The sequence below is a fragment of the Polypterus senegalus genome, chromosome 13 (assembly GCF_016835505.1).
Source record: "Polypterus senegalus isolate Bchr_013 chromosome 13, ASM1683550v1, whole genome shotgun sequence".
NCBI classification, from domain to species: domain Eukaryota; kingdom Metazoa; phylum Chordata; class Cladistia; order Polypteriformes; family Polypteridae; genus Polypterus; species Polypterus senegalus.
The window spans coordinates 18,146,525-18,168,745 of record NC_053166.1 but is presented as its reverse complement, the minus strand read 5'-3'; the positions used below and the strand labels follow the sequence as shown (position 1 = coordinate 18,168,745).

At 43.3% G+C, this 22,221-nt stretch overlaps 1 protein-coding gene across 3 annotated transcripts in view; it reads right to left on the bottom strand.

The window, feature by feature from the left end:
- Positions 1-342: 342 nt before the first annotated feature.
- Positions 343-22,221, bottom strand: part of LOC120542238 (teneurin-2-like) — a 1,685,504-nt gene continuing 1,663,625 nt past the window's right edge. For all 3 annotated transcript variants that reach the window (XM_039774544.1, XM_039774546.1, XM_039774547.1), the window contains 4 exons: positions 20,962-21,258; positions 11,065-12,679; positions 10,495-10,625; positions 343-1,734 (listed from right to left, as the gene is read on the bottom strand). In XM_039774544.1, coding sequence (XP_039630478.1) covers positions 973-1,734; positions 10,495-10,625; positions 11,065-12,679; positions 20,962-21,258 — 2,805 coding nt within the window. In that variant the 3' untranslated portion in view covers positions 343-972. The remainder of the gene's footprint in view (positions 1,735-10,494; positions 10,626-11,064; positions 12,680-20,961; positions 21,259-22,221) is intronic.

Sequence of the window (22,221 nt, the reverse complement as noted above, 5' to 3'; positions counted from 1 at the left end):
ACCAAAGATTTCTCTTTTTTTTTTGTTCTGGTGACTGCTGAATGATTGTCATAGATTACAAGAAAAATAAAAAAATAAATAAGCAAATAAATAAATAAACAAATGACTTCATAAAGATCGTTCACTTTCCCGTTGTCGGCTTTGTGACTGCGATTCCTGATTTGAGTGTACAGTGATGCCCACTTTGTAGCAGTGCCACTCGCTTCGACTGCCATTTATACTTACGTGTATCTGACACCCTGGAGAGATGCCGGATCGGACACAATGCTCTTAAAAAATATTTAGAAAATAAATTAAAGCAATGGATGACATCTAGGAAAATTATAGCCACCGCGTCTTTTGTTTTTTTTTTTTTTTGGAATTTTTCAAATTTGCCATTGGTGTTCATGTGAAACTGACTCCGAAGTTCAGCTTTTCGTTTCACGACTTGAAGGCCTGAGACGACGTGTACGTGTTATTTATTATTATTTTTTTTTATTCATTTCTCTTAAAACCTTCCAAGCTCTTTGCCAGTGCACTTTCCAGCTGTAAGCATAATCAAGTTGGCAAGTTTAAAGTTAGCTCAGGACATGGAATCCATTCCAGTGAAAGCAGCCATCCGTGAATTCTCTCGGCAGCATTAGCGTCTCACTTAAAACATTCGATGAAGACATCTTTTTGTTTTTCAGGAACCCCAAAAATATGGGCAACGTTTTGTAAAAAGGGGGTACACTTTTTGCAACTGCTTTTATCGTTTTCCAAGTCTCAGTGCTTTTCTAAAGATATATGTATATATATTTTTTTTTTTGCCGTAGGTGGCAGGAGAGTTCCTAAATAGCTGTTTTTTGTTCTTTAGAGTTCCTTTATTAAGTCTCCGCTTCATACCCCACTAGCATTTCTTTTCATCTCCTTAGGAGAGGAGACACTAATATGAAAAGTCCTTGGATTCTGTTCCGGGCCCATTCTTGAACTGGCCCACCGCAGTTGAATCTGTTACCTCTTTCCCATTTCGTTTTGTCGTAGGAACTGGATATTGCTGCTGCAGTCTGCCAGCTCTGGGTACTGCTCGATGGGTAACACGTAGTAGCCGTCGTATCCCTGGACTCTCCCCGTGTTTAACAGCTGCTGCTTTTCTCCTTCAGTCCACAGTCGGCTGCCCTCTTTGCCGTCACGCGCCTTCTGCTGCTCCTTCAGCCAAGCCGCATTTAACGCTCTTGTCCGAGCCTGATCCAACACCCGGCTCCTCTCCTCGTCCAGCGTTTCTAACGTCAGGCCGTAGCGGATATTAAATGACAAGGTGGTTGACTCGATTTCAATATTTGTAAACCTACGAGTTCTACTTCCAACCAGGAGGGACTGCTGGGTGACTGTGATGTTAATGCCGCTCTCTAGCACCTTGCGTCCGCTTGTCATTTCCAGGGCTACAAGGTCACTGTCCGCGGAACCGATTTTCACAAAGTAGTGGCCGTCCTTCCCGTCGACGGTATAGTGAGCTCCTTCCAAATAATAGGCGTTGTTCAGAACCGTAGCTAATTTCCTGTTGTCCTCACCAGCAGCACTGGTGACCCCTGCGATGACTCTTCCATCTTTAATAGCAAACATCATGCCCTTTCCAATGATTGCTTTAGAGATGCCAAACCATCGGCCTGGTTTGTCCTTCTTCCCTGGTCTCTTGTCCTTGTTCAGCTGTCTCCCTTCAAGCGCCATGAAGGCCTGGTTATGTCTTTCAGCTGCTTGTTGAACACCAGTGATGAGCTGGAAAAGAGAACACAGTTACCATACAGACAGCTAATAATTACAGAATGGACAGACCTTTAAGAAGTGGTGGACCTACATTATTGGGGCCCCTTTGCAACCAGCAATGAGGTCTGGGTAACCACTCTTATCTTCTTACATGTCTTTATCCAAAATGACTTAAAACATTCATGATAAAACTGGCTTTCAATTGGAGCTCAGGCGGGTCAAGTGACTTGCTCAGGGTCACACACTGGTGTCAGGAGTGGGATTTGAACCCACAACATTAGGGTTTGCAGGTCAAAGCATTAACCACTTCGCCACACCCTATATTCTTCGATGTGGTTGTTCCACAACAGACCACCATGATTTTTTTAAATTTAGATAGATAGATAAACAGACAGACAGACAGACAGACAGATAGATAGATAGATAGATAGATAGATATGAAAGGCACTATATGATAGATAGATAGATATATAGGAAAGGCACTATATGATAGATAGATAGATAGATAGATAGGAAAGGCACTATATAATAGATAGATAGATAGATAGATAGATAGACAGACAGATAGGAAAGGCACTATATAATAGATAGATAGATAGATAGATAGATAGATAGATAGATAGATACTTTATTAATTCCAAGGGGAAATTCACATAATCCAGCAGCAGTATATTAATAAAAACCAATATTAAATTAAAGAGTGATAACAATGAAGGTATAACAGACAATAACTTTGTATAATGTTAACGTTTACCCCCCCAGGTGGAATTGAAGAGTCACATAGTGTGGGGTCTGAATGATCTCCTCAGTCTGTCAGTGGAGCAGGACGGTGACAGCAGTCTGTCACTGAAGCTACTCCTCTGCCTGGAGATGATCCTGTTCAGTGGATTCTCCATGACTGACAGGAGTCTGCTCAGTGCCCATCGCTCTTCCACGGATGTCAAACTGTCCATCTCCGGGCCTACAATAGAGCCTGCCTTCTTCATCAGTTTGTCCAGGTGTGAGGCGTCCCTCTTCTTTATGCTGTCTCCCCAGCACACCCCCGTGTAGAAGAGGGCGCTCACCACGACCGTCTGATAGAACATCTGCAGCATCTTATTGCAGATGGTGAAGGACGCCAGCCTTCTAAGGAAGTATAGTCGGCTCTGTCCTCTCTTGCACAGAGCATCAGTATTGGCACTCCAGTCCAATTTATCATCCAGCTGCACTCCCAGGTATTTATAGGTCTGCACCCTCTGCACAGTCACCTCTGATGATCACGGGGTCCATGAGGGGCCTGAGCCTCCTAAAATCCACCACCACCTCCTTGGTTTTGCTGGTGTTCAGTTGTAAGTGGTTTGAGTTGCACCTTGATTAGGTTCCTATACTCCTCGTCCTGCATTTAGCCACTAAATGTAGGGGTTTAAAAACCCTTTCTCATATAGTAGACTCCCAAAAGTTTTAAGCAATGTAGACTAAAGTCACTTCTGGGGCCCTAATGCTTAAACTTCATTAGTGTCATTGTAAGTCGATCTCTGCCTTTAAGGATGAGTTTGGTATTTTTTAAGTCAAAGATATTTCATCACCATCACAGTATGCATTAATATGACACATAAAACTGTGTTATTTATAAATTTTAAAAGTACCTTGTCTGTTCTTGCACCTTACAACAGGACTTATGTTAACCCAGCACCAAGCATGAAAAGAAGGCTTAAAGTTACCAAGTACGTTCGCGTCCAAGAAAACGTGCCTTCTGCATTTATGAGGCATCCCTGTGATAACGAAAGGAAACTAAAAATGATTATTTTATCACAGATTCCTGGAGCTCTTTTCCTTGAGATAAGAATACATTTCCTGTTTCGCTCGTTTGCTTGCAGTCGCCAGAGGAGTTCAGACCTAAATAAAGAAGTTGATCATCAGGAAACCAGACGTGTATCTGAAGCTGCTTACAGCAACTTTGTCCCACGAGATAATAGTTTGAAAATGTGCATATCCAGGTTGTGAATATACATTTAGGCAACAAAACCTTTACAGTTTTCATCAAATTTCTTATGGTAACCTTAAAGTTACAGTGTATAGCACTTCGGCTGGATGTGAGCACACAAGTGGAAGACCTGCGAGTTTGTGGCACTTATTTCTCCATGGACGACGACTTACAGCCGAAGAGGAACATAAGAAACATTAAGAAATGTGACAAACGAGAGAAGAGCATTCAGTCCATCAAACCTGTAAGCTGTCCCATATCTCATCTAGATTCTTCTTAATGGTTGACGAGGTTTCGGCTTCAACTAAATATCTTGGTAGTTTGTTCCAGAGTCCCACAACTCTTTGGCTAATGAAGTGCTTTTGAAAAGAAGAAAAGAAAATGTGTTCCTGATCGCCCGTTATCGAAACTTACTGCATTTCCAAAGATACTTTAGGTGAGTCACTTTGTTTCAGCTGCACCTGAGGTGGGTTGAATTGTAGAGCTGTAGAATATTAACAATGGCTAACGAACACTCTAGAGATGAGTAGCTCTAATGTAGGACGGCCAGGTAGAATAATCGTTACTGGTGCCGCTTCATGAATCAAGCGCCATCGGTGTAAATATTAACCATCTCCGTAGGTTCACTCAGATTTGTCACGTGTCAGTGTAAGCATTTAACACTATAAAAAAATAAGATCAATAAGCAAATTTCCTCTAATGAAGGCTGCCCATTTGGTCCTTCAGGTTTTCACCACTTCTTCCAGGTTCATTTTACAAAATGGAAAAAGGTCTTGTGAGAGACGTGCTGAATAGGCTGGCGCCCCGAACAGGAGGGGAACTCGCTCCCTGCCGGGAAGGGAAGACATAATGGAGCGACAGCAATGGACTGGCGTCCTGACCCGGATGGAAGCCAGTCTCCTGCCAGGAAGGGACGCCCCAGTGGAAGGAAAGTGATGGACTGATGTCTCGACCAGGATGGGTGCAGAGGCGTATCCCTGAAGGGATTCCTGCGCAGAACGACAGAGGGTGCCTGCTTCCCAGGTTTGTGTTTTTCTTCTGTACGCACAATGACAGCATCCCACTGGTGGCACAACCATATGGATACCTGCAGGGCAGGCTGTGAATTGCAGTCCTATGGGACAACCCTTTTGGGATTATTAGGTGCTGCCAGGGGGAGCTGCCGGGGATCGTGATACCCTCTTTGAAGTGGCTCCCGGTGTGTAATGCTGTGGCACTTTCAGGTTCAACAAAAAAGAAGAGTTGACAAAAGGTGGATGCGAGTAACAGGGACGAGTGGAACAACAAGGAAAACCTATTGTTTTATTGTGTTGCCCTTGAAAAGAGGGAATTGGAAACCCGACACGGTACTGTGTTGAATAAAACACCTTGTGTTTGAACCCAGGACTGTGCCATGTAGTTGTGTCTGGGGATTTGGGGTACTGCTACTCCCCCTGGTGGGCACAGTCTCCAGAACTCCGTGATTGCTATTAGCTGAAAATCTCATCCTTATCTGCTGCACATACTGCAGCCTTGCGTAACAAAGTGCGCTCATCCCCTGGCACATCCAAGTATTGAAGCAGTGGAAGCAGCATATGCCATTCCCTGCGACAGACGCACTCTTTTCAAGAGGCCATAACTTCACATTTTCCACATGAGCACCACCACCACCTTCTAGTTGCATGTTTTGCTCAATGTCATATTTCCAATTCTGCTTTCCTCTCTGATCTGTTGGATCTCCTAATCAGTATATTGTGGCTCATATAAGTACGCGTCTGTGATAATGCTAAGTGTAGCCATATCTTCAAAGTCGGACATTTTGTGGATGTAAAACAATAGCTTATTTGTCTAAATCCTGAAAGAAGACATACCTGAAAGTAGTAGATTCTCAAAATGAAAGAGGGATGCATGGCATTTGCAACACAAACTAGAGGAAAACTGCGCTTCTGTGGTGTGAAAGGTTATCGCAGAGGGAGAGAAATTCGCCAGGACGACATGCAGAGCCAATTTCCTTTACAAATGGCCAAATCGCACAAATTGTATATTTACCTTTTCAATTGCTTTCTAAAGTGCCGTAGATACATTGTTTTACAGTATTTGTGCACTCTCAGGGAGCGAATTAATATCTGATAACATTCTTTACTTAGAAATTGGGTGTATATGGTAAGCTTAAGGCTTTTTTTCATGTCTAGACTTGGATTATGTGGAAGGAAAATGAGACTTAGGGGTTATTAAAATGTAGCATAAAGTGTGTTGGTATACTATCCACACTGAAATATGGCATCTGTCTTAAGAAGTAGTATAAACACGTTAATGTCAGAAACTTGTTCAGGCATATCGGGAAACCAGATAAGGGTCAAGTGAATAAAAAAGAATAAGAAGGTTGCGGGTGATGGCTCAAGAAGTTGGTTGACTATCGTGTACTCTGTAAGACTTGACAGATGTCACACACACACAGGAATTCAAGAAGTATTAAAAATTATTTTAAGGACCAAGAATGTAGTAGAAATGAGACTTTTATTTTGGGGTGGTTATACACTGTGTGCACAATTATTAGGCAAGTGAGAATTTTGACCATATCATCATTTTTAATGCGTATATTCCAACTCCAAGCTGTATTAACTTGAATGCTTATTGGATTTAAGCACGTCAGGTGATGTGTATTTGTGTAATGAGGGAGGGTGTGGCCTAAGGAGATCAACACCCTATATCAAGGTGTGCAGAATTATTAGGCAGCTAGTTTTCCTCAGGCAAAATGGGCCAAAAAAGAGATTTAACTGACTCTGAAAAGTCAAAAATTGTAAAAAGTCTTTCAGAGGGATGCAGCACTTTTGGAATTGCTAAGATATTGGTGTGTGATCACAGAACCATCAAACATTTTGTTGCAAATAGTCAACAGGGTCGCAAGAAACGTGTTGAGAACAAAAGACGCAAATTAGCTGCCAAAGATTTGAGAAGAATCAAACGTGAAGCTACCAGGAACCCATTATCCTCCAGTACTTTCATATTCCAGAGCTGCAACCTACCTGGAGTGCCCAGAAGTACAAGGTGTTCAGTGCTCAAAGACATGGCCAAGGTAAGGAGGGCTGAAACCCAACCACCACTGAACAAGAAACATAAGTTGAAACGTCAAAACTGGGCCAAGAAATATCTGAAGACAGATTTTTTTCAAAGGTTTTATGGACCGATGAGATGAGAGTGACTCTTGATGGACCAGATGGATGGACCTGTGGATCAGTAATGGGCACAGAGCTCCACTCCAACGTGGAGGTGGGGTACTGGTATGAGCTGGTATTTTTAAAGATGAGCTAGTTGGACCTTTTGCATTGAAGATGAACTCAAAATCAACTCCCAAACCTACTGCCAGTTTTTCGAAGACACTTTCTTCAAACAGTGATACAGGAAAAAGACCATGATTTTTATGCAGGCCAATGCTCCATCACTTGCATCGAAGTTCTCCACTGCATGGCCAGCCAGTAAAGGCCTTAAAGATGAAGGAATAATGACATGGCCCCCCTTCCTCATCTGACCTAAACCCTATCGAGAACTTGTGGGCACTTCTTAAACGCTAGATTTACGGGGGAGAAAAACAATACACCTCTCTGAAGAGTGTCTGGGAGGCTGTAGTCACTGCTCCACAAAAAGCTGATCGTCAACAGATCAAGAAACTGACAGACTCCATGAATGGAAAGGCTTATGACTGTTATTGGAAAGAAGGGTGGCTATATTGGTCATTGATTGATTGATTTATTTTTTTTAAATGTCAGAGATGTTTATTTGTAGATTTTGAGGTGTTTGTTTATTATTCTCACTATAACAGATGAAAATAAACAAGTGAGATGGGAAAATTTTCATTTTTCCTTTAGTTGCATAATACATCTGCACACTAATAGTTGCCTAATTATTGTGCGCACATATGTATTCCCCTGATGATGTTCACACTCACATTTCCGTTGTGAAACATTCAGGTTTCAGGTTTATTAACATTTTGGATTGACTGATAGCACTGTGTTTGTTCCATATTAAAATTAATCCTCAAAAATACAACTTGCCTAATAATTGTGCACACAGTGTACTCTTTCTTTTAACCATTCAGTGTAAATATTCAGATGGTGCAAGCCAATGAGCAAATCACAGTAAATGTCAGATGAATATCCATCCATCCATTATCCAACCCGCTATATCCTAACTACAGGGTCACAGGGGTCTGCTGGAGCCAATCCCAGCTAACACAGGGTGCAAGGCAGGGAACAAACCCCGGGCAGGGCGCCAGCCCACATCAGGGCACACACACACACACACACCCACACACCAAGCACACACTAGGGACAATTTAAAATCGCTAATGCACCTAACCTGCATGTCTTTGGACTGTGGGAGGAAACCCATGCAGACACGGGGAGAACATGCAAACTCCACGCAGGGAGGACCTGGGAAGCAAACCAGGGTCTCCTAACTGTGAGGCAGCAGTGCTACCCACTGCGCCACTGTGCCACCCGTCAGATGAATATGTAAGCATTAATTCAGGAGAGATATGTAAATTCAGTTATCTATAAAGACAGTTTTCTCTCTTTACTTTGTGACCATTTGCAGACAACCTCTGTCCAGGGCACTGTCCTTTAGTAGACTGCTGTAACAGGAAGGAATGCTCCCTCTTCAAGCATTTGCTGAAGAAGATAATAAAAAGACGCAATGAACAAGTTTTGTCCTGCCAGGTTCCTCACTCAAAGAGGTCCTAGTTGAGGACAAAATTTCATTCTTAAATGCAAGGGGACTTTCCCTCCTGCTCGCTTCGCTTGCCCACTGCCTCCACACCCTCCAGGGCACGCTACATGCCAACCACTTCGGTTCTCTGCCGCTCACGTTTTGGGGGGATGCTGAACGTACGCTAAGGAGATACGGCCAGATCAGCTGCTGGCTGCTGCTGAGCTGCGTGTTCTGTTTGTCATGCTGTGCGTCGATCATTTAAAAGCCTGTACAGCTGCTGTCCTTTTGTCTCACTGCCTTGTCTCACGGGACGTTAAAGTGACTCTGAGAAAATCACGTATTGTCTCCTTCCAAGCCTTCCAAGATTTTTTTTTATAATAGAGAGATATTTTCAATTTAATTACTTCCATAGTTACCTTAAGCCCCATTGTAAGCTGCAAGAACAGACCAAGTATTTTTGAAACTTATAAAAAACATTTCACTTTAGCACGCAATTTTATTTGGCAGATATACCATGATTGAGAAGAAATTACTTTGACTTCAATACCATTGTATTCATTGTTTCTGTAATTTCTCGGCACTGTCAACTGCCAGACAGTGTTCAGAAGCCATTAAGAAGGCTAACAGAATGTCAGGTTATATAGCGCCTTGATGTGCGGAGTACAAGTACCAGGAGGTTCTGCTCAACCTTTATAACACACTGGTGAGGCCTCATCTGGAGTACTGTGTGCAGTAAAAGGACATAGCAGCACTTGAAAAAGTCCAGAGAAGAGCGACTAGGTTAATTCAGGGCTACATTGGATGAACTATGAGGAAATGTTAAAGGATTTAGGAGTCATACTGGACTCGACACTATCAACTGCAAGTCAGTTTTTAAAAGCCGTTAAAAAGGCAAACAGGATGTCAGGTTATATAGCGCCTTGATGTGTGGAGTACAAGTCACAGGAGGTTATGCTCAACTTTTATAATGCACTGGTGAGGCCTCATCTGAAGTACTGGGTGCAGTTTTGGTCCCCAGGCTACAAAAAGGACATAACAGCACTAGAAAAGGTCCAGAAAAGAGCGACTAGGCTGAGTCCAGGGCTATAGGGGATGAGTTATGAGGAAAGATTAAAAGAGCTGAGCCTTTACGGTTTAAGGAAAAGGAGATTAAGAGGTGACCTGATTGAAGTGTTTAACATTATGAAGGGAATTAGTCCAGTGGATCGACACTGGGGCTTTAAAATGAGTTCATCAAGGATATAGGGATTACACATTGAAAGTAAAAATGTTAGGATTGAATCAAAAGTGGGAGTTCTAAAGATTGAGAAGGATTTAGAAGTACAATAGTAGTGGACTCTATGCTATCAATTTCCTGAAAGTGTTCAGAAGCCATTAAGAAGGCTAACAGAATGTCAGGTTATATAGCGCCTTGATGTGTGCAGTACAAGTCACAGGAGGTTCTGCTCAAGCTTTATAATGCACTGGTGAGGCTTCATCTGGAGTACTGGGTACAGTTTTGGGCTACAAAAAGGACATAGCAGCACTAGAGAAAGTCCAAAGAAGAGCGACTAGGCTGATTCCAGGGCCACAGGGGATGAAATATGAGGAAAGATTAAAAGAGCTGAGCCTTTACAGTTTAAGGAAAAGGAGATTAAGAGGAGACATGAGTGAAGTGTTTAAAATTATGAAGGGAATTAATGCAGTGGATCTAGACTGTGACATTAAAATGAGTTCAACGGTATCATAGGGACACCTGTTAAAGGTAAATTTCACACAAACATTTGTTTTTTGCCTTTACACAGAGAACCACAAACACCTGGAATAAATGACCAAGTAGTGTGGTGGCCAGTAGAACTTTAGGGGCCTTCAAAACTCGACTTGATGTAATGTTGGAAGAGTTAAGTGGACAGGACTACTGAGCTTTGTTGGGTTGGAAGGCCTGTTCTTGTCCAGACTGTTCTAATATTCTGATGGATTACCAGGCAAAATGAATTCTGAATTCTCTGTTCCATACCATCCCAATGTTTTCCAAGTTGGGGTTGCAGATGTGGTCTAAATACTTTTATTTTTCACCATTTCTGGGTAAAGATCCAACAGAAAAAACAGAAAACGTTCTTTATTGATGGATACGGATAACATACCTGTCCATTTTCACAGTCCTGGCTCATTAACAGCTCATAAGGGGGCTCAACGAAGTAGAAGGTGTGCTTTGGAAATCCAGGAATGATGTTACTTAACTGAAATCCAAACATTACAAGCCAGCTCTTAACATCTGTAGAAAAGAACAACATATCGTTTATAAGGGAATATCTTGGAAAGAAAAGCCGTTAAGTGTTCATGCACGTATGCAAAAGCACTTTGCAAAATATCGTGCCAGTGATGCGCTGCCTGCGCTGATACAGTGCCTCCCATATCTAATATTTAAAATACAAATGACTTTTTTTAACATTGTATTACAGTGTGGCTCATTAGTGATTGCTCTCCACTGAATAACCCATTTAGTAGTGCGGATTCAACATTGCAGAAAACAGCTCTGTGGAGAATTGCTTAATATTCAATGAAGGGTTTTAATGAAAGGTATTTGAAGTATTCATTACTGTTCCCTACATTTTTAAAACTAAAAGTGCATAATGTTAAGTGGATGTTTTCACAGTCATTGAATCAGCTTTCATTTGCTCGCGCCCTCCTTCCCCCTCTCCTCTCATGCATACCTGTGACGTAGTTCTTCAAGTCCAAAGTGTCACTGAGTGGGTTATTGTTCTTAAACATGTACAAATTAAAGGGTGCTGGGTCTTTGCTGATCTTTTTCCACAGTGTATGATCTGGAGCCGTCCAGCGACCGGCAAGGACATCGTAATCTCTCTGCATGAAGTGCACTAATTTGGTAAGAGCATCGTAAAGGCCACCGTGAAAGCCAATGACTAGCTGGAAATCGGGGTTAGAGTCCTGGTATATCTCTCCATAGGCAGTGTACTGGAGCTGCTTGATCATCAGGCCATTACTACTAAAAACAGCCAGAGGCGTTCCCGTATTGTCTGAAGCAATGTAGTACTCCTCTCCACTGCTGATCTCCATTGCAAACAAGTGGCCTTGCAGGTCATAATACAGAGATGTGATTTCAGAGCTGGAGTGATTGTACACATGGGTCACCCTGGCTGGGTTGTTGAGATCGGCATAAAAAAACTGAAGATGTTGTCCTAGGTTGGTCTTGCTGGATACTCTCCGGCCTAAGCCATCATAATGGTACTGGACATTCCAGCCACTGACTTTGCTATAGGCCCGAACCAGCAGACCTTTGGAGTTGTACTCAAAAACATCAGACCCACGCTGGCTCAGGATGCCATCCTCATCGAGCTTATACTGCACATCTCCGAGGCGTGTGATCCGGTCTCGCAGATCATAGCGTAGCGGCATCAGACGAGCACTATTGCCAGGGTTTAGAAGATGTAAGTTTCCATTCAAATCGTAGCTATAGCGCCATGTCGGCCAGTCGTTTACTTTAACTGCGTTTAACTGCCCGTCCCCATCATATTCGTAGGTATATTTTGTTGTATTGGAATAAGGGCCAAGTTTAAGCTCCCTTTTGGTTACTCTTCCCATATTATCATACTGAACAGTCATCCAGTACATCAGGGATCGAAATATTTCATACTGTACTTCCTTGATGCGCCCATGGGTGTCAAAATGTTTACTAAGAGTCATGACTGCAGTGGTAATGATTTGATTAATATCGTAGTAGATAACCCCGAATTTCCCAAAATGTTCCACCTTGCCAGAGATCTCATCATAACGATAAAGATCCACAGGGAGAGGGGTCTCACTGATCACAGGTTTCATGCTAGCGATACGAAAGCTGTTGTCGTGGTAAGTGTAGTCAAATCTGGCGTTGACCATGCCTTCTTCGGAGAATCTGTAGATCTGCTTGTCGATCAAGGGGCCGATTTTTCGGTAACGGATTGTGCAGGAAAACCCCCCGCTCTGCAAGTTGACCATTTTGAGGACTCCTGTGGTTTCATCATAGCCAAAGGTGACGGCAGTGCCATCGTAAACAACCTCTGACAACTTTGAAAGCTTTCCGTACTTGTAGAACACTTTGCGACCAGTTCCTAAAAACAAAGTGTCCAGAAGTTTTCCATCTTCGGTAAAGTCATATATGACGGATGCATTGCTTTCTGGAGGATTGTATATATTTCTGATATAACCAACTGATGTATGAGTAGTCATGGTGTGACGGGCCACACTTGGCATGGTGACAGCGTTAATCCAGTCCGAGGTGTCAAACTCAAAGATGTACTGGCGCTGGCTCTGCAGAAGTAGCACCATAGACTGAAAGAGAAGAAAAGGAGACAATTAGAAATATCAATGGCAGTCTGAATGTACCAGTATCATTAAACTGTTGTCATCCATGGGAACCTCACCATTTCCTTAATATCCTTATTTCTATCTCAAGACTACTTGCTCATTGTCCTAGTGCTGGCACAATCTTTTTCACACAGACAGCTTCTTGCTGGTCCTGAAGAAGAAAGCTTGTTGCATAAAGTGAAGAAAAAGTACCCCCTGGACAGGTCCCTGCAACTAGCATAATGGGAACGTAGCAGAGGGTTTACTCTTATATGGTGACTTCACTATGCTTATGTACCACGGTCTTTGACATCTGACCAGAATGGAAGTGTCTACTTAGAGTATTACTGTTGCCGAGAAACAACTATGACTTGTGGTACCTAAAGTGAGGTAAACAGGGATCAGCTGCAGACTCCAATACAGAGGTGAGTCTGAAAGCAGTTCACTGGTATTTGAGTCTGGGAACGCCTCTGGAGTCTGCCCTGTATTATGGGAATGTGATTCAAGCCAGGGTAATGTGGTCCCAGGTATCCCTTGAGGGGCTATTACTAAGGAACTAGAGCACCACTGCCCAAAATTTTGTAGCCTGGTAGTTATGACTGTTAATGAGACCTTCTTGGGTTGGTGTTGCAATGTGCATAAGGGTGCAACTAAGAAACATTAACTATTAGCAGACCCTCAGAACTCGGGAGTGTGAAAAGGAGGTCTCTTGCAGAGGTAAGGATGTCGAAACAGGAGATAGAAGCCGAAGTTCCCTGGCAGGAGAAAGACCACCTGTGAAAGGTCAGAGGATATGACTAGCTGCCTCAAGCACTTTTGTTTATTTTTCACTAGTCCTACAAAGATGAAGATGTTCTTTACATTCTACAGGTCCCGAGAAATCGGGGCCTCCCTGCGTGGAGTTTGCATGTTCTCCTCTGCATGGATTTCGTCTTGGTACTCACGTTTCCTCCCACAGTCCAAGGACATGCAGTTGAGGTGCATTGGCGATCGTAAATTGTCCCTAGTGTGTGTGTATGTGTGCCCTGTGGTGGCTGGGTTTGTTTTCAGCCTTGCACCCTGTGTTGGCTGGGATTGGCTCCAGGAAACCCCCGTGACCCTGTGGTTAGGATATAGCGGGTTGGATAATGGATGGATGGATAGTCCAGAGAAATTGTTCAGGAACTGGAATTCCACAGAAAAATTAGAATGGCTGCATGTGGTTTGTTTATTAACCGTTCATCTTCGAGGAACACGCTGTACTATCAGCCGCCTCAGCATACGACAGCTAAAGTAGAAATCAGTTTGTACTTTGAACGAGATGCACCGTCAGCGCAAGAAATGAATGAATGCATCTACCATCCATATATTTTTCTTTTTTGTTTTGCCTCAGAACACACATTAAGAAATGAACGCGTGAGCTACTGTTATCAAGTTATTAGGTGAGCATAATAACCTAGTAAATCATCTCTCAGTTCTAGCCTATGATTTTATCAATATTCCACTGCCGATGACTGATGTGACTTCTTTTGACAGTTAAATCTTGTTTGTGGACCAAGATCTAATTTACCCCACACATCATGACGAGAGATGAACCATAGAGGTGTGAAACAAATTATAAAGAAAGATAGACAAAGAACCCTTTGGATAACAGTTCTGATCTCAATGCAATCCTGTTGTACCTTGTAGATGGCGTCTCTTAGATTGTGGGTGGTTGTTTTCAAATAAAAATTCATCTTCACTGTTATGTGATTTGCAGAAATGTGCCCTCAGCCTGTCATCACTGTCATATCCATCAATATGTGCCTGCTCAGTCTCCATGCTTGATAGCTGAATAGGCACTACGGCCAATTCTAAAATGGTAAGTAAGGATTGAGATTAAGCATCTCATTTGGGGCAGGTTATGTGCCCACCACTAGGGAGTACAGTGGCAATAAGGTGAAGAAAACTTGTAGACACCATGCAGAGTTTACTCAGAAGTCGCCCTAATCAAATCAGAATTGATGGGAGGCTTTGAATGAAAGAATCAGGAGAGTCTGGACGGGATGATCCAAAATGTGAATCATCTGGCACTGCAATACAAAGCCACAAAAAAGCAGAACAACAGGTGGACTCCACACAGAACACACCATGTCCCTTATATAACACCATCGATAACCTTGGAAGGAAAAACTCATCAGAAATGTAGACATTATGCTAGAGCTCATGGGAAAACAGCCAGGAATTGTGTCAGAGAAATTCATATAGACCTGGGTTGTCCCAATCCAAAATGTTAGTCATCTACAATCACTTACTGGAAATATGAACTACATGTCACACCTACAGTAAAAAAAACAATCTATATATATATATATATATTTGACAGAAAGCTACAAAAATGCAGATCTACTGTATATGCAGTAGTGCACCTACAATTTTGGGGCCCTGAAGCTTGATTGTTTATGGGGGCCCCTTTGCACTCAACAATGAGGTCCAGGTAACCACTGTTACCTTCTTCAATGGGGTTATTCCACGACATATCACCACAAATTAAAAAAAATATGTAATTACTACATCTCAGATTTTGATTACAATTGCTGTACTGAATAAGGCTATATTATTATTATTTTATTTATTTTGAAAACCCCTTCTTGTGCAGTAGATACCCAAAATGTTAAAGCAATGTGGACTAAAGTCGCTTCTTTGGACCCTCTGAGATTAAGAGCCCTGAAGCTTAAGCTTCATTAGTGTCACAGTAGGTCCACCCCTGGCTATATGCCGCTTGGACACTGATCTGAAAGTGGTACTGTTGGTACTTGGTACTGTTACGGAGACCCACAGGGCATATTGGGAATTGTAGTTCTTTTGGCCTGCCCTTTCAGGTCCCATGGGTGCCACCAGGGGCCGCTGACGAGATTTACAAGCCCTGCTTTGCCGGGCTCCAGACGTTCCCGGAAGTACCTCTGAGCCACAGTACTCGCGGGTTTTACATAAAAAGAGCAGCCTGCATCATCCAGGTGAATCAGAGACAGGAGGAAGAAGACAAAGCTTGCTGGACGACAGTGTTGCGGAGAGAATTAGAGTTGTGGTGTGGGAAAGGCTTCCCTGTAAGAGTTTCACACAATAAAACCCTTTTTGTTTAAGGAGAACTTGTGTCCGAGCCTTTGTCTTGGGATTTTGGGGAGCTACAACGTCCCCTGGTGGTCACAGTGTATTGTGTCTTTACGTTTACCCAATGTTCCTTGCTTTCTGCGGGTGGAATCACAAGAGGCGGGGCACCATGACATCACTGCTTATAATTCACACAGGGGAGTCAGTCCCTAAGGGGTTTATTGAGGTCTGCAGAGTCACGACCATTTGTTGTAAATACTTTCCTTGGATTCTCTGTGTTATTCTATTTTTGGAGTTTTGCTTTGTTTTTAGTTGGTGTTTTCTGGACTACGCTCTGGATTTATTTGCTTTGGTTTGCCTCTTTTTAGGCATAAACAAGGTTTCCCTGGGTACTCAATATGGCTGCAGGTTTTTGTTCCAACCAGCTTCTGTTTTTATCTGATTCCTAGCCTAATTAGGCAAGCTGTTATTTCCCAGCTTCTACGTTTTGAAGTCAATGTAGAAAATAACAAAAACTAATTTTTATTAGAATATGAGTATGTCACATGGGAAACATTTTGTGTGTTTTTGTATCTTGGTTTGTAAGAATTTCACCGTCATCATCATTTGGATTTTGACTTTCCAGGTTATTTAATCCATTATTTACTACTAGCTGTGCTACACGTTGAGGAAATCTAATTAATCAACGTAAACCTCCTGTTTTCTATTTTATACCAGGCTAGTCCACTTCGTCTGATTTAATAACAAGCACCGGGCCTTTTCCATTTCTGACGGAGCCGCCGGTTTTCACCGTTTCCTCTCAGTGTTGCTGATCGAACTGACCATTGCTTGGGTCAAAGTGGTTTGCTGGGAAAATGCAAAGTTGGCTCCTACCTCACTGGCCTGGTTTAGTAACTCGAAAGTGGACGGTCGGGAATGTTGCCCGGGTTGCACGAGCGGACGGCGCTCATGGGTCAGGGTTGCTCCTGTCAACTACTATCCACTCTCAGAGAGTCCCACAGACACCGAGGGATGAGAGAAGGAGGCAGGGCTCATGGGGACCTCATGGCGACCTAGGGATTGCAGCGAGGACACAAGTCAGTTTAAAAGTTGGTTGTGCTTGGTAGAGGATGTCTCCTCCAGCCAGAAGACACCATAAAGGGTACGCAGAGGAGATGTCTGTTTTAGAAGGAAACACAAAGGCTTGTAATTGTTTTTAATGAATGGAACCTGACCGTCTTTGAACCTATGGATTTTAACCTATTGATGGCAATTATCTGTCATCCGATTGACATGGGATTGGCTCCAACAGACTCCTGTGACCCTGTAGTTAGGATATAGCGGGTTGGATAATGGATGGATGGATAGACTGAATACTAAGCACTTTGACCCCAACCCATGCTCTGTTTTTGTGTGTGTCTGTATGTAGTCCATCTCAGTTTATGAGGCTGTGTGTGTGTGTGTGTCCTCTTTGCCCAGTCCATCTCGAATTCTATCCAGTGACCTGAGACGGAGACTGAGCTCCTTTAGTACTGTGTCTCTTTGGAGAATCCTTGTGTACCGCTGGTTTGACTTTGTGTCGAATGAGTGGTTCCTCATGGAGTCTCAAATGACACACACTACCTGTGTCGTGAGGGAACGTCAGTTACGGCATTACGGCCATATGGCGTGATTCCTCAAGGGTGATCCTCATTGTTGAGGACCCAAGTGGCTGGGCCAGGCCAAGGGGACGCAAACGTTAACACCTGGCTGCAGCAGATACAAGGTCATTTCTGGAGGGTGGGACTGGACCGCATGTGTGCCTGGGGAGTTGCCAACAAGGATCCCGAGCTATTTTGTCGTGTGATGGGTGTAACTGTATCAGTGCATGCTCCCCAACCTGACCTGACCTGTTGCTTGCAATATAAGATAGAGTGGAGAATTGTCAGTTTTAACCTTGTAGACACCAGCACAGCTGAGAGCTAAGGCAGGAACAACATCTGGACAGGACTCCACGCACACTGATTATTTTAAATGCATATTTTCCATTTCATCTTTTTGTAGATGTAGCTGCCATTTCTTTAAACCACACTTTGACTGCACCAGTGTCACCATAACCGAGAATGATAGGCACCACATGCAGCCGGCAGCAGTTCTCTTTTACTGCTAGTCCATTGATGTCTGTGAATGCTGAAGTATCCGACTTTACAGAAAGGGTTTTCCTTTGCTTTATTTATTTGACCAACACTTTTATACAAAGCAACTTACAACATTCGAGGTACAATCGGTTACATCTCTTTGGAGCACAGGCAAAGGAAGTGACTTGCTCAGGGTCACACAGTGTCAGTGGTGGGATGCCTTAACCACTGCACCACATTGTCACCCTGAACATAACGTATTCTCTGCACACATGATACATAACAGTGGTCTTTTTACGAGATATTTTAACCACCGAAGGTTTATCCATCTTGACCTCGGCCAGCGTTTCTCAACCTTTAAGTATTTTCGACCCAAGTTTTCATAACAGTTTTAATCGTGCCCCCGTAACATTTTTTTGAAAGGAGCCCACTAATACCAATTTGTTTTTCTTAATTAATTATATATCATAGATGCATATTTTATTATACGTACTTCACTTTTATCGACATTTATCTAACTCTATATTTATTTTTCTAGTATCAGAATGTAGTTTAAGTTAATTTGTTTTGGTTTCAATAGATGTATTTTTCATGTTTTTGATTCTTGTTTTCTTTTTTTCACATCTTCGCGCCCCCCTTTTTGTTACTTTGTTCCCCCCTAGGGGGGCCCGCCCCACAGATTGAGAACCACTGACCTCGGCTTTGCTTTCTGTCAACAAGTGCAACGTTACTTTTTACTGTTTAAGTCCCCGCCCCCTGCTCTGAGCTCTGTCTTCACGAGCCGTTCGATTGGCTTAGAGTGAACCATCTAATTGTTCCCACCCACTTTTAAGCACAATTCATTCCCACGGTTGTCTCCAGACATCTGGCTTTGCTGGACTAACCTCAAGCCAAACATAAATCAGGCAGTCAAACACCCTGCTGAGCCAACCTAGTCGGTTAGGAGACAATAATGGAGTTTGTTGCTGTTTGGATGAGTCGCACAGTTCTTCATGACAAAAAAAGCCACATCTGCTTACTGCCGAGTAACTAATCTAACAGGAAGCAGCTTCATTTTTTCCCTTACCAAATGACAGGAGCGTTCTGTTCAGATTTTTATAGCATAAGCTGACATGCCTGTTGGCATTTGGATGCTCATTAGCGCACATCGCTCCAGTGTGGCCATGAGATGGATGACTAATATCCCAAAGCCCACCTGACAGGTAGAGCCAAGTAGAGGCTGGTAAAATATTTCGAAAAAAATAAAAATAAACTCATGATGAAAAATGAGAAACGGAACAGGAAGGAAGGATCAGTAGGCCCATCTAATTAGGTTTACCTGTCCGTCCTCCTGAATCGACTGCTTAGCCAGCGAGAGCATCGTCTGTGAGACAAAGTGATTTCAAATAGAAAGGCAAGTCGTGTGTGTGGGTGTGCAATTTATGAGAAACAGGAAGGACTAAATGTTTGAGTGGTCTCGACCTCTCGGCATGGTAGCTGGCACCAGATGAGCTGGCACAAGTGTATCAAGAACAACCCCTCTGCTACTTCATTCTTTGCAACGAATGAAGGGCTGTTGATGCCGGAGGATGCCTCCTCTAGCTGAGGAAAGTAAAAAAGGGTACGCAGAAGAGAGGTCAGTTTTACAAGGAAGCACAGAGGCTTGTAATGGTGTTAATGGATGGATCCTGACCACGGAAATATTTATTTATTATTTTAACTTCCAGGAAAAGACACTGGGGTTATTGAACTATTGATTTAAGTACAAATCTGCACTGCACTTTTGTTTTAGAACACAATAGACTGGCACGGTGGCGCAGTGGGTAGTGCTGCTGCCTCGCAGTTAGGAGACCTGGGTTCGCTTCCTGGGTCCTCCCTGCGTAGAGTTTGCATGTTCTCCCTGTGTCTGCGTGGGTTTCCTCCCACAGTCCAAAGACATGCAGGTTCGGTGCATTGGTGATCCTAAATTGTGTGTGTGTGTGCACTGCGGTGGGCTGGCACCCTGCCCAGGGTTTGTTTCCTTGCGCTCTGTGTTGGCTGGGATTCGAGATAGTCCATCTCAATTTATGACTATCAACATCCCAGGCTCAAGGAAGTAACAGTGATTGGTGACTCTTCCTATGAAGTCAGTAGACAGATTGGGAGAGCATGAGGGGCCATTAAGTCACTGGAAAGGAGTGTGTGACGCTCCTGATATCTCTGCAAAAGTACGAAGGTCCAAATCTTTAGAGTCCTGGTGCTTCCTGGCTGCAAGACAAGAATTCTATCTAGTGACCTGAGACGGAGACTGAGCTCCTTTAGTACTGTGTCTCTTCGGAGAATCCTTGGGTACCGCTGGTTTGACTTTGTGTCGAATGAGTGGTTCCTCATGGAGTCTCAAATGACACACACTACCTGTGTCGTGAGGGAACGTCAGTTACGGCATTACGGCCATATGGCGTGATTCCTCAAGGGTGATCCTCATTGTTGAGGACCCAAGTGGCTGGACCAGGCCAAGGGGACGCAAACGTTAACACCTGGCTGCAGCAGATACAAGGTCATTTCTGGAGGGTGGGACTGGACCGCATGTGTGCCTGGGGAGTTGCCAACCAGGATCCCGAGCTATTTTGTCGTGTGATGGGTGTAACTGTACCAGTGCATGCTCCCCAACCTGACCTGACCTGTTGCTTGCAATATCAGATAGAGTGGAGAATTGTCAGTTTTAACCTTGTAGACACCAGCACAGCTGAGAGCTGGGCAAGACTTGGTTGCAGATCAAAACGTAAATCAAAATGCTTACTAACGGTCAATACCCAAGTTAATCTGGAGCTGCTTGACCTTTAGCTTACTTGATTCATTGTAGTTTTGGTTTCATTTTGATTACAGCGCTCATCTTCCTTCTCCTGACTTCCAGGAACAAAACACTCTCCTCTTTCCACTCAAGACACATCGGTCTCCACACGAAGCAGAGCACTTGCACATCCCAAAGGAGGACGTGAGCACAGCACAAAAAGACTTTACCTGGCGTCACTTCCATTTGTACTGTCCACACTATGACCATCTTTAATATAAAAAAAATGCATCTTAACAAAAGAAGTAATTTCAATCTTCTCCCACCTAGAAGGAGAAGCTCATTTAACTCACCCGCTCAAGGTAAGTGTAGCTCCATGTTTTACCATCCACAAACACTCGTGAAGCAATCCTCCCCTTCCCATCATACTCGGTTCTTTCATTCATTGCACCCCGTTGAAGTCCGACAAGCTGGCCGCTGGGGGAGTAGGACACGTTTACGGGAGCCAGTCCACTGCTAGGAAGCCAGAGGGATGGACGCCCTTGCAGATCGTAGACGATTCTTAAGGTAAATTTTCGATGGTCATCATATATTTTTTCAGTGTGAGTATTTCGGTCAAAGTCAATGGAGAGTAAGTTTCTTCCATGTGCCTGTTTAAGAGTAAATAAACAAAAAAAAAAAGGATTTTAAAGATGCCAGAGTTTGCTGTTTAAAGGCCTTATGCAGCATTTAGTGAACTGAAGAGGACAGTGCAGTTGTTGAGCTTTTGAAGCACACCGAGTACCTTGAAAATGAACAGAATAAAACTAAATCAAATAAATTCTGTTATTATTTGCTATTTTTAGCTTAATTTGTCTCAAATTATTTAAATTAAAATGCCCTTAATTAATGCAACCAATCACTCATTTGCCAGTACAGCAGTAACATACCCTACCAGTCAAACATTTGTTCAAAAAAAATTAAGGAAACATTTTTTAATAAGAGTTTAGCATCAAGTGAATGAAACTTATGGGCTATTGATCTGGTCAAGCAGAGGGGCTTGTTCATCAGTTTCAGCTGCGTTGGTATTAATGAAATTAACAAGAGGTGCACTAGAGGGGCAACAATGAGATGCCCCCAAAACAGGAATGAATGGTTTAACAGGGGGAGGCCACTGACATTTTTCCCTCCTCATCTGTTTTTCATTTGGCTACGGTCAGTGTCACTACTGGTAGCCTGAGGCCATACCTGGACTCTACAGAGTTTGGTGGCACAGGTAGTCCAACTTCTCCAGGATGGCACGTCAATACGTGCCATTGCCAGAAGGTTTGCTGTGTTTCCCAGCACAGTCTCAAGGGCATGGAGACAGGCAGTTCCTCTAGGAGAGTTGGACAGGGCCCCTTGTAGAAGGTCCTTATCCCATCAGTAGGACCCACCGCTATCTGCTCCTTTGGGCAAGGAGGAACAGGATGAGCACTGCCAGAGCCAACAAAATGACCTCCAGCATGCAGGCCACTGGTGTGAATGTCTCTGAGCAAACAATCAGAAACAAACTTCATGAGGGCGTTCTGAGGGCCGACGTCCTCTAGTGGGCTCTGTGGAGCTCGATTGGCATTTGCCATAGAATACCAGAA